This window comes from Austrofundulus limnaeus, unplaced genomic scaffold (genome assembly GCF_001266775.1).
Source record: "Austrofundulus limnaeus strain Quisiro unplaced genomic scaffold, Austrofundulus_limnaeus-1.0 Scaffold3, whole genome shotgun sequence".
NCBI classification, from domain to species: domain Eukaryota; kingdom Metazoa; phylum Chordata; class Actinopteri; order Cyprinodontiformes; family Rivulidae; genus Austrofundulus; species Austrofundulus limnaeus.
Genome location: NW_013952405.1, coordinates 8236079 through 8248568, shown reverse-complemented (window position 1 = coordinate 8248568; position 12490 = coordinate 8236079). Strand labels below are relative to the sequence as shown.

Here is a 12490-nt window from a genome sequence, read left to right as displayed (position 1 = left end):
GACCAGGTTTTCTATAAACATTGCAAGAACTTGTGATTTGTAGCCATTTTGTTTTAGGTCTCCAGAGCCACAGACAGACTCGGAGTGAAACTTTAGAGAGTCTTTAGATCTTAAAATAAACATTCAACTGGGACCATAATAGGTTTTCTGKTTTTTATTATTTACAAAAAAGTATAAAGGTCTTACGAACGGTGTTTGTCAGTTTTGCATTATGTGCTTATTTACAAATAATGTTTAGATTTTTTTGAAGAGGCAACAGCTAGCTGTAGCACTTGTGCTTTTTTGGGGTACTTGAACCCTTGTGAACTTTTTTCAGACTGAAGCTGTTGAAGTGTGGCAGCTTATCAAGCTGGTCAGAACAAATTTCTATTTGTTCAAACTGGGTGTTCAAAGAGCATCCTACAATGGGTGAAGTATTAGTTGTTCATAAGCTGTTCCACAAAACACCACTTAAACAGCTCTGAACTATCCCCCTTGTTCAAACATCTTAACAAACAGAGACTCTGGCAAACTTTTGCATCTTTTACCACTGAGAAGTCGTGGTTTTAATATGAGCTGGATTGTGTTGCCCATTCATCTCAAACCAACTCATCTTTTATTTATTGGTTTGGCTCTTCCTTCCTCACCAGCATCAGAGAGCATTTTAACATGATACTCCCTGGTGATGGTGACATAGTCTCTCTCATTTCCAGGCTGAAAAACAAATGAACAAGCAAACCTTTGAGTTTGATTTGTCGAGTTTATTTTTATTTATTTTTTTATTTTTTGTTTTTTGTTTTGTTTTTCTGGGCAGTTTCTGTTTGAATAAAAAAAAAACTTTCCGCCTGTCCTTATGAATCAACCTTTTCCTAAAGTTTGAAAGCTTTCCCCTGGTATCTGCAGGGACACTGAGATCTGTCTGAGATCCAGAGCCAAGTACTCTTTGACTGTTTCTATGTTGAAATCAGTGAGTGGGAGTAATCAACGGTTGCCTGAAGGAATGTTAAAGCACAAATGATTCATTTTATCTTTGTGCTGGGCGGACCAAAGTGATTTTAATTCATACTCAGCAAACTGCCAAACCTACGCAGTCATCCATCATCTTACGCCTTATCAAACACATAATGCGGTTTTACAGTCATGTCTTTCTCTTCGCATCTCAAAGCTGTGGCACGCAAGGCTCAAAGGCATAGCTTGAACTGTTGAGAGCCTCAGCCTGCGTATGTGTGGTGATAATAAATTCATTGTGTTTGTCAAATTGGAGCAGACGGTCTCAGTGCTGCAAGGAAAGCAGAGTATGCAAAATGCATGATTTCAGCTGGAGCAGGATGCATTCTCATATGGGTCTCAGTTTTCCCACTTTCGTTTGGATGAATCAGAGAAAAGACAATTTGTCTTGAACATCTTGAGGTCGTCAGTGTTACTGTGATGGGGTCTCACTGGTTTATTGTTGGGTCATAATTTTCACATCTCTACAGTCTTCATTAAGTAAAATTTGTTTATTCACAACAGTGTGGACTTATTTTTTATGAACTTTGAAGATGATATATTTTTTAAATTATTTTTACTTCCACTTTTCTTACTTTGTCTTCTCTTTTTTTGTCTTGCAGGTTTCTGGTGCACTGACCCTGCCTGCAGCAGGCGGGGAGTCAGAGGACCAGGGCCATGATGGACTTTTCTGGCCCTGGTGGGCGTGCCTTAGTGCCATGGCCAAGGTTGTGGCAATGGGTCCTGGCTACCTCACTGGTTTCTGTGATAACCTTGACTCTGCCGGAGAGCAGCCAGGCATGCCCGCCTCGCTGCGAGTGCTCCGCTCAGCTGAGGTCGGTGTCATGCCAGCGACGGCGGCTCACCAACATCCCAGAAGGCATTCCCACCGAGACACGGCTCCTGGACCTTAGCAAGAATCGGCTCCGCTGGGTGCAGGCGGGTAATCTGACGCCATACCCGAGGCTGGAGGAAGTAGACCTCAGTGAGAACCTCATTGCCACATTAGAGCCCAATGCCTTTGCTTCCCTCCAGAATCTTAAAGTGCTCAAGTTAAGGGGGAACCAGCTTAAATTGGTCCCCATGGGAGCCTTTGCCAAGCTGGGCAATCTGACCAACCTAGATCTAAGTGAGAACAAGATGGTGATTTTATTAGACTACACCTTCCAGGATCTGAAGAGTTTGAAACACTTGGAGGTGGGAGATAATGATCTGGTTTATATATCCCACAAGGTAAGCCTACTTTTAAGTGTAATGACAAATAGCTTGTCTTTCATGTCAGCATTACTGACAAAATAAATCAAAAATAATCCCACCTGGTTTACGTTGTCCCCAGGCTTTCTCAGGGCTGCTGGGTTTGGAAGATCTTACAATAGAAAGATGCAACCTCACATCCATCTCTGGCCAGACACTGTCCTACCTTCGCAGCCTGGTCACTCTTCGCCTTCGCCACCTCAGCATCACTGCCCTGGAGGACCAAAACTTCCGCAAGCTGTTCAACTTGAGAGGTCTGGATATCGATCACTGGCCATACCTTGAGTACATCTCTCCTCTTAGCTTTCAGGGCCTCGACCTCCACTGGCTCTCCATCACCAACACCAACATCACCTCTGTCCCCTCTGCCTCCTTCAAGAACCTGGTTCACCTTACCCACCTCAACCTGTCCTACAATCCCATCACCACACTAGAGCCTTGGGCCTTCAAGGACCTGCTGAGGTTGAAGGAGCTCATCATGGTCAGCACCGGGCTGATGACAGTGGAGCCTCATGCCCTTGGAGGTCTCAGACAGATCCGGGTGCTCAACTTCTCCTCAAATGACCTGCAGACTCTGGAGGAGGGTTCCTTTCACTCTGTCAACAGTATGGAGACCCTCAGAGTGGATGGGAATCCCCTGTTGTGTGACTGCCGTCTGTTGTGGATCCTGCAACGACGCAAGACCCTCAACTTTGACGGCAGAGTTCCGGTGTGTGCGGGGCCGATGGAGGTGCAAGGCGTCAGCCTCAGCGCCTTCACCGATTCCGCACTCTTTGATCACTTTACATGCCAGAAACCGAAGATCCGCAATCGTAAAATGCAGCAGGTAATACGGATGAATCGGCGTTAATGTGTTAAAGGGGCAATATCATGTAAAATCAACTTTTTTTAGTTTTATATCATGTTATAATGTTATACTCTCATAAAAACATCCCCAAAGCCTTGCTTTGACTCATTCATGCATGTTTGAGAAATCCTGCAGTGATTTTAGGCAGCCATGCTGAGGAGCACATTGACAGGTGGGGACCAGAAACACCTCTGGGACGTGTCTTTAAGCTGAGCTTCCTTGGAGCACACCTCCCCACCCCCTACCCCACACACCCCGCCCATGAATCCTGCAGGCTCTCGGCAGTAACAGAGCAAAGTGAAAGTGAAACTTAAACTGTCTGCTGCTCTTAACACTACTTCTCACTCAGTGAAGCTCTTTTCAGATTCAAAATACCTTTGAGGAAATGTATTTTCACATGCCAAGTAAACTGCATCATAGCACACGCGTGAACCCCCCTGCGTTTAGAAGAGGAAGTGATGAGAAGATAAGTTTATTTTCTATTTAAATTTAAAAACAGCATTTTAATAGCAACTAAAGTTGGCATAGATACTTTATTATGGGATAGTATTTAAACGTATGCCTGAGAAACATATAATATTGCCCCTTTAAAACACTTTAGTGGTTTGTTAAATTTTTGATATTCTGTACTTTGAGTCTTCTACATTTATTAATTCATGCACATCTTATCACCTCCCTCCCGCCAGGTTGTTGCAYGGGAAGGCCAACCGGTGAGTTTTCTGTGTCGGGCAGATGGAGATCCTCAACCTGCTATAGTCTGGATTTCACCACAGCGCAAACTAATCACAACCAAAAGTTCAGGACGTATCACGGTTCTCCCCAGTGGCACCCTGGACATCCGCTACGCCCAGCTCACCGACAGCGGAACATACATCTGCATCGCCAGTAACGCCGGAGGGAATGACACCTACTTTGCCACCCTCACAGTGCGCGGCCAGCCGCTCGACGCCGCTTCTGCCTTCTTCCTCAACCGCTCACTGTACAGCGGAGAGTTCTTCAACGACACAAATCTGAACAGCACACGCGTTTTCCTCAAGTTCACCTTGGACCTGACCACCATCTTGGTCTCCACGGCGATGGGCTGCATCACGTTTCTGGGGGTCGTCCTGTTTTGTTTCCTGCTGCTGTTCGTGTGGAGCCGGGGCCGTGGCCAGCGCAGGAACAACTTCACGGTGGAGTACTCTTTCCGGAAATCTGAACCCGCCACTGGGACCACGTCGGGAGGGACGAGAAAGTTCAACATGAAAATGATATGAAACAACGCAGCCAGGGGTCCCTTGGGGGAGGCATGAGCACGTTCCAAAAGAACGTGCTTGACATACGCAAACACACACAGCCGCTAACTCACAAAGAAGTTTGAAAGCGAGGTATCAGCTTTTGTCAATGGCTCCACTCAAAATTGAGCACTTACACCAAAACTGGAGTCATAATTAAATTTAGTTTAAAACCATAATAAAAAAATGAACCTGACAGTTTGTAGAGGTCCTCTTCTGCTTGTGGTTATGAAGGACAATGTGAGGAATAATAGTGCTTAAAGAGCTGCTTTTAGTTTCCAAATTAAAAGAAGGATTAAAAATTATAGGAGTTAAGCTGTAAAGTAACATTCTTAAACAGTTAGGCTGTGGAATATTGAAATTTCTTTTTATTTAATGATTTTTTACATTAAAAGCTCTATTTTAGTGATCTCATCAGTCAAAAAGTTTATAAATATGCCTTGTTTTATAGCATGCAGAGTTTTGGTTGAAAAGTGTAACAAATATACAGTTTATGGCATTAAATAAAATAATTTGGGCTTTTTTATATATTTTGACCAGAGCTAATCAGTGAGGATCAATAACTGTCTTCATTTTGATGACTAAAGGTTTGATGAACAAACAGATATGTGATCCAGGAAGAAACAGCCCAATAAAACCTCATTTGGCCTTTACTTCTTTGTGAGATTACACCACAAACACTAGCTGTGTGAGTTTGGGACGAGCGCATCGGCCCAGACCTTTCCGTGGTTGCCTGCGGTCCAGATGGTTTGATTAAAAAGTTAGGACCACCAGACACAGGCCGCCACAGAAACCATAGCAGCCAACTCGAAAGAGAGTAACAGGATGTGGGTTGGCAGGATCAGGAGGGTTGCTGAGTTGGGGCAAGAGAAGAGGACATAAGTCACATTGACCTGTCCTTCATCTCCACAACTGCACCAGCCTCGTTGGTGCTCCTTTTTCCCAACAGGAAGGAGCTGCACCTGCCGGCCTACGCCTCCCCTCATCCCTGTTCTCTGCTGCCTTGTTGGTCACCTGACTGTACCGGTGCTGCCCGGGGGGAGCAGCCTGGAAAGTTGGGTCAAAATAAGGAGACAGAGAGAGGACACTCAGTCCCACAAGGAGGTGTGACAGCCTAGTTCTGGATGAGACACTGCAGCACATGTATAGCACTTTTTCTCAGGACGAGTGAAACAACAACCCTGCAGAACGAAAGTCGGTACACATACTTACTCTACACATAACATTCCACTGATTCCAGCAATACAGTTTGTATAGCCATAGAGTCAACATTCAGTCTCCCGGAGAGAACTAATGTGAATTTGTAGGTGGAAAAAACAAAGCCATAGTTTGTGTAAGTTGAATTTTTATACAGTAGAGTGTGCATGACTAAGTTATTTAACTCTCACCACTGCCATCTTACAAGTTGCCTCGATGATCACGAGACCATCTGCTGTCACACACACACACAGCTACGCTGAGGTTATTGGAACAAGAATTACACACACACACACACACACACACACACAAGCACCAGAAGTTTCACATTGTGATGCTGACTGCTCTCTTTGTCTCCACGTCGGCCCGCTGCGCGAATGTCTCTGCCCCCCCTAGCCCAGTGCATTCCCCCCCTTCACCCCCGCTCCCCCATACACCCCCACTGGGTCCTCCTTTGGGAGGGGTCCCTGGCTGGAGACCGAGGATTCAAATGTAAATGAAGTTGTGTTAACCCTACCCACACCATGTGCATTGTAGTACTGTGGTTTTAAATGGGGAAAAAATAATACAACAAAAAAAACTTCCATTGATGTGTTGCATTGCCTCTTTGTTGGGCCCTTGTTTTAATTTCTTCAGTTATTGTTGACTGTGACCTCTTGGCTGTTTACTGTTTTAAAGTTCCTCGTCCTCCATACTGGACCGTTCTGTTCTCAACACCTCATAGAATACACGAAGAGGAGCCGGTACACGTCTCTGCGTTTTAGCTAAAGCCAGGCCAGTTTGCATTGTTCAGGAATAAAAATTAGTGACTCTTCTACATTTCAAGGATGCCGTGCAATAAAACAGTTGAGAACCTCAAAAAACAGGATCTACTTTTTAGAACAAATTCATAGTTTCGGGATAATTTGCTGCAGGAAAAAAAGGGGGGGGCAGGGAGGATTTTAAATGAATCATGCAAATTCCGTTTTTGTCTCTTGTCAGAGATGATGAAACCACAGCTTTTTTTGCCTTTTTTTTTGTCAAGATGAATAAATGAACAGCTGTTTAAAGATTCATAAGACTAAATGAGAACAGATGATAAAACTGGCCTGGTTTTTAAGCTGTTAACATATCTGTGACCATTTTGGGTTTCACTGTGTTGAGAACAGGATGTAGTCTTTATGGATGTCTTTTCTTTCCAAAACAATCCTACTGTGTTTCCATATTTYTCTGTGGAAATTAGGTTTAGAAGACAGTGAGAATGTCTGTGGTGACTTTTGATGGTGTTCCTGTGTAAACATCATTCGCAAATGTAGACGAGAGTGTTTCATTAATTTCGTTTTTTTCTCCCACTTCCCCTTTTCCTGCCTTTCTTTTTTTCTTTTTCCGTCTTCTTAGCGTTTCCAATCGTTGTCATCTCTGTTTACAGTATTAGGCTGGAGTATGGTTGTGTGGTAGTAGACACATGTTGTGTGTGGTCGGTGAATCGGTGTTGTAGAGTTTTGATTCGTCGCTACTCGTGATGCCACCAAACACTGAGCGGTGATTGGATCAGCGGAGACAAACGATGAAAGGGGCGACCCAGGTTCCCTGACTCGAAAAAAAACACAAAAACTTGATTCCTCATTGCACATCCTTACTCATTCCTTAAACAAGAAGAAGAAAGAAAAAAAAGCACTTCTTGAACTTTTATCGGTCTGCACACAGCATCACTCTGGGCTCATTCTCTGGATGTGAAAACCCCCATGGCCTGTGCCGTATGTACTTTTTCATGGTGATAGCCTGTCACAATTACAAATGTTTGAAAAGAAGCTGGATTTTTGTCAAAACTTGCACTCATTTTCTGCCTATACTGAGTTATGCTGTCCATCTAGTTGAAAAAGTGACATTTCTAAATTGGTCAAGGTTGGAAAGAAGCGATATCTGTTTAAGCCTTGGTGGTCCTTGAAAACTGAGGAAGCTTTTTTGTAAGCTCCATCTAATAATAAAAAACCCAGTGTGGACGGTTTTATCTTACATGTCCTTGTAAATCTGATCGCACATTTGGGTGGTACGATAAAGATTTTCAATGATGCTTTAGACGAACAGTTCTTTCAAAAGCTCTCCTCAAAACAGACACGAGGTTTACAGCCACTACATCTATTGATGGAGGTCATTTTCATTATTCCTCTCTATCARAATTTTTGAGAAAGAATTTGGGTTTGTCCTTTTCTTGATGTGACCCATATTGCAGAGAGGTGTGGGCCAGGTGTGTCAAGTTTTCACTGCTGGCTGACTGCTGGCACGGCTTTTTGTTTGGTTTGGTTGTGGGCCAGGTCTGGCAGGTATGGCACAGTTTTGAGGGTGGCAGACCACCACTGGTGGTTTAGTTTCTGTGGAGCTGGCCCAGGCATGGTCAACCTCTGGAAAACCTCATCTGGGCCACTAAATGGTTGTAATTCTTTGCAGTTTCCGGGCCAAGTGTTCAGAGTGTCAAGGTCAGCCGACATGTGGTCATGTGGTTGTTTGACATTTGTTTTCACACACATAGCCTCTGAGACACACAGCGCCAAGCTCCTTGGAAACCCCTCACAAAATGATGTCCCAATTTTTCCACAAATCTGTCCCGGTTACAGCTCTGCAATTTTTGTCAGACAGATTCCTTGGTGCACACCATCTGTTTATTCTCAGTGCATGAGCTTTTGGACATTTGACAATCTTTATAAAAGTTTCAACCCTTTTAGCAAAAACAGTCATGCCCATGAACTTCTGACCAATCACACAGTAAGTTCTTATTTGGGGGTTGTGACAAGAAGTGGTGGGAGACTCAAAGCTCCAAACAAAATAATGTGATCTTTGTCATGAAGCTGCATCAAAGACAGATGATTTTGGCTGTTCGGATGGTGTACATGGAGGCCTCCAGAGCCTTGTGTAAACCAGAACCGGGCCAGTCAGATTTTGCTATGTGGGTATGTGTTGCCTACCTACCCACATAGCAGATGTGGGCCAGATCTGATGCTATGCTGGTTTGTCAACCAAATGTGGGCCAGGTCTGCCAATGAAGGCACTGTTTTTAAGGTTTGGCTGAATATTAGGAGTGTTAGTGCATTGTTCTGGCCCACACAATGCTTTTCACTTGGCCCAATTAACACAAAGAATGACATTCCTTTAGTGGCCCAGTAGTAGTTTGTCAGAAGTGGTCCATGCCCAGCACAACAAAAACCAAAACACAACCAGGCTAGTGGTGACACTGACAGATTTTGGCCATATTAACCAAACAGTCAGACCATTTGTGGAATGCCATCATATAAACAGTGCCATCACTGACCAGACCTGGCCCACACCTATCTGATCTATGGATACATTACAGAATATCTTTTTCACAAGAGAACTCCTGCAAACCTAAACAAACTCCTAAACACCATATTTAGGCCATCAAGCAAAACCTGAATTATTTAAGTTTTCATTTGTTTGATTGTTTCCATTTAGCTTTAAATTACCCAAAAGCGTTATAATTTATTATACAAAGCTGTGTTCTTATCATTTTGTCTGAGAAAGACCCCGTTTTTGTCTTACCTGTAAAACTGCATCTCCACCACTGTTTTTTTTCCCCCCTGCTGTCATTTCTGATTCCACATTAGCTTTAAATAAATCCTCTCACTACGCATCCTCCAGCTGCTGTTTTGATTGGAYTAGACTTGAGCTGAATTATTGGAGCCAAGACGAGCAGTAATGGGATGATGGAGAAGGGAGCTTGGCTGATTCGWTGATTACTTGCCTTATTAGTTTAATTTCCATGGCAGACCTCGAAGAACGAAGTGTCATAAAAACACTGAAAAATACCTTATTTTTAAACATCAATTTTTTTATGTTGTCCTGATTTCCTCAAGCTTCGGGGGAAAAGGGAGATTATGACTCAACGGCAAGCTGATGTTCAGGTCTGTTTGAGGCAGAGCTTTGCTGAAAGATTGCCCTAACCACCTTGAACGAATAATTGCTTCATCTTAACCTTGACAGGAGCACTGCAAAGTAAGCCCACAGTTTATGAGAGCACACTACCACCCAGTGGTTGAGCTGAGCAACAGAACCTTATACGTTTTGTAGACGCGAACTAAAAACACTGAAGACAGCAACCTTTTATAGCCATATTATGACCTCCTCTCAGCTTTTATTTTGCTCTGCCTGTCAGAGGAAGCAAAAGCATCAGGAGAGGTCTGATTGAAAGCAACAGTTTGGGAATCACTCAGCAGATATAAATTTTAAAATGTCACAAATGTCACAGCACTGTTTATTTCTCTGCATCACTGATTGATGGCAAGCAAATGATTGATTGGTTACTCCATTGAACAAAACAACTTTCTCTCTTGGGGTCTTAGCAGGTTGAATCTATGCATGCCTTTTGTAAAAACAACAACAACAACAAAAAAGAAAAAGTATTGCCAAACTCACACTTGCATTTGTACAAAGCGGTCATACTGTTGTGGCTGAAATAGAGTGAGTTCGACAAATAATCCAATTCCAGCAAAGGAACGAAGATTTTACAAAGTGTGACTCTTACAATAGAAACTTGTGTTTACTTGGGATGATTGTACTTTTACACATATCTGCTCACAATCAAATGATCTGCTCTGATGTAAAAGCTGTAGATAAAGCGACTGATACTCCAAGCAGGTTGGTGGGACTGATCAGCACTGTATGAGCATATGATCGGTTTCTCATTGTTTTATCTAGAACATTGTCACTCTTTTGAAAAAAATAAATAATTTGAGGTAATAGGAGGTGATTTTATGTAGACCTGGCAAGCACTCTTTCCTAGGTTTACACACTGACTTCAATGAAAAATGTGCTTTGTTTTTAAGAACGAGAAGGTGCCAGTTTTTTTCCTTTTTCACTCCAGGTCTGATCCTCTCGTATTACCTCAACTGTTTACAGGAATTAGTAGTTCTGTATTTGCTGGGAGTTCTCCTCTACACAAAATTTCATGTACTTCTGAGATTTGGTTTGAGTGTTGTCACCCTCTCTTTTTTTCTGTCTCTCCATTACTCTTTCTGTGTCACTTTATTTAAACCTGGCACCAACCTCGTTAAGCACTTTATCAAATGTTATTGCTACATTGCATATCTAACAATCATTACTCACTTATAAACCTAGGACAGAGTGCTGGGGACTCCGAGTAAATACAGAACTAAATGAAAGACAACTTGTCAGACTGAATGGTGTCACATGATCAATTACTAATAACCATGAGTGGCACATCTATGAGACTGTTATACAGAAGATTGGACTCTGATCCTCTGTGGCCACAACAGCATCTGACTGACAGTTTTTTTAACATGTACATTTTATGCCATAGCGTCTTGATCCTTGGATGTAAAGAACAGAAACATGTACATATTAGATCTATTAGCCATATCATGTCATCAAATCTGTAGACCTCTTTGCCATGTCTGACAGAGGAAAATGACTGTTGAATTGTAAATAGTGTAGGTAAAGGATTTAAACTGCTGCTTTTTTTCCCTCCAGGGATCACTCACGTTCTGCTCAGTCCCCAGGCTGCTTGGTCTCAGAGGGAAGGATAAAAATGTACTTGTTAATAAAAAAAAAAGTTTTCTTTTTTTAAATTCACTGTATGTTTTATATACTGTCTGTCTTGTAAATGAGCTCCTTTTTCGTCATAAAAGCATGATGTGACTAAAACAAATCGCTCGTGCCTTCATTTTTTTACACTTCTTTAAGCTGACATTAAAACATTATGACACAGCGTGCTGGGGGTTGGGATGGGTGGTCTACCCACCCACAATTGACTAAGAAACAACGCAAAATGTGAAATTTAATTTTCTGACTCCTGTATTTTAAATAAATGGAAGGCCAAAACTGACGAAATTAAAACTAAAAGCACAAATATATAAATGGTCCAATGAAAAAATAAAAACACTTAACCAGTTAATAAAAAAAGGAAAATTTTACCTTTTGTTTTATATTTTAATTGACCATCAAATGTATTTTTCCAGCTTAGTTACAACAAATTATATATTTTAGCATATAATTTAAAAGTTACTTTTTTAAATAAATATTTAGTATATAAGTATTTTTATTTCTATGAATTGTATTTGCTCTTTTCTGTCTCCTGTTGTGCATTTCGGACTCGTTATGCAAATAAGGTAGGCTGCCCTTCTTGGGTCAGCTCCTCTCCTATTGGTCAATAGACAGGAAGGAGCAGGATCCATGTGCAGATCGACTGTGCATGCATGCACTGCAGAAAGATGGTCTGTTTCAGAGTTGTTTAAGGGAAGATGCAAATAGATTTACTCTCAAATAAGGTGAGTTCTCCTGAAACAGCCAGCAGATACCAAACAAACAACCTTTAGATGAAAGATTAACACAACAAATCTCCTGAAACTGTGTTTTGGTATTTATAGTTTTGTTGCCACTCTTTTATTTTCAGTGCCTGGAGAAACATAATTTGGTGCTCCTGTTTGTTGATTTTAGCAACTTTGGTCAATGATACAGTGACACAATAATAAACATTTAATTTTCATTTAATTTCTCATCTGTATGTTTGCATCTTAAATGAAAATTGCTCTTTATAAACTCCCTGTTTATTGTCACCATAATGAGATAGAATTCCCACCTTTGCCAAGTCATAAATTCATCACAGGATCACAAAGAGACATCACTTACACTCAGCTATTAGTCTTTGGGCCAGAGGAAAATTGGTATAAAAAGATAGGTGTTTAAATAGACCTAAAGTATTGACAAAAACATATTATGTCATTTCAGTTTGATAGCTAATTTTTACTTTTCAACATGAATCAAAATACTTATAGTAACTTAAAAATCACAACATAATAAACAAATTAAAAAAAGGAAAGTTAGCACGTTAAACATGAATTTTAAAGTTGGTTAGTAAAAAAATAACTACAATGTAGTTTGCCACCATCAGTGTGTGTGTGTGTGTGTGTGTGTGTGTGTGTGTGTGTGTGTGTGTGTGTGT

The 12490-nt window shown here is 41.7% G+C and overlaps 1 protein-coding gene across 1 annotated transcript in view; it reads left to right on the top strand.

The window, feature by feature from the left end:
* Positions 1 to 11197, top strand: part of lingo3b (leucine rich repeat and Ig domain containing 3b) — a 62216-nt gene extending 51019 nt beyond the window's left edge. Inside the window, exons 2-4 of the mRNA XM_014021154.1 lie at positions 1590 to 2199; positions 2303 to 3046; positions 3754 to 11197. Coding sequence (XP_013876608.1) covers positions 1645 to 2199; positions 2303 to 3046; positions 3754 to 4323 — 1869 coding nt within the window. The 5' untranslated portion in view covers positions 1590 to 1644 and the 3' untranslated portion in view covers positions 4324 to 11197. The remainder of the gene's footprint in view (positions 1 to 1589; positions 2200 to 2302; positions 3047 to 3753) is intronic.
* The last annotated feature ends 1293 nt before the right edge of the window (positions 11198 to 12490 follow it).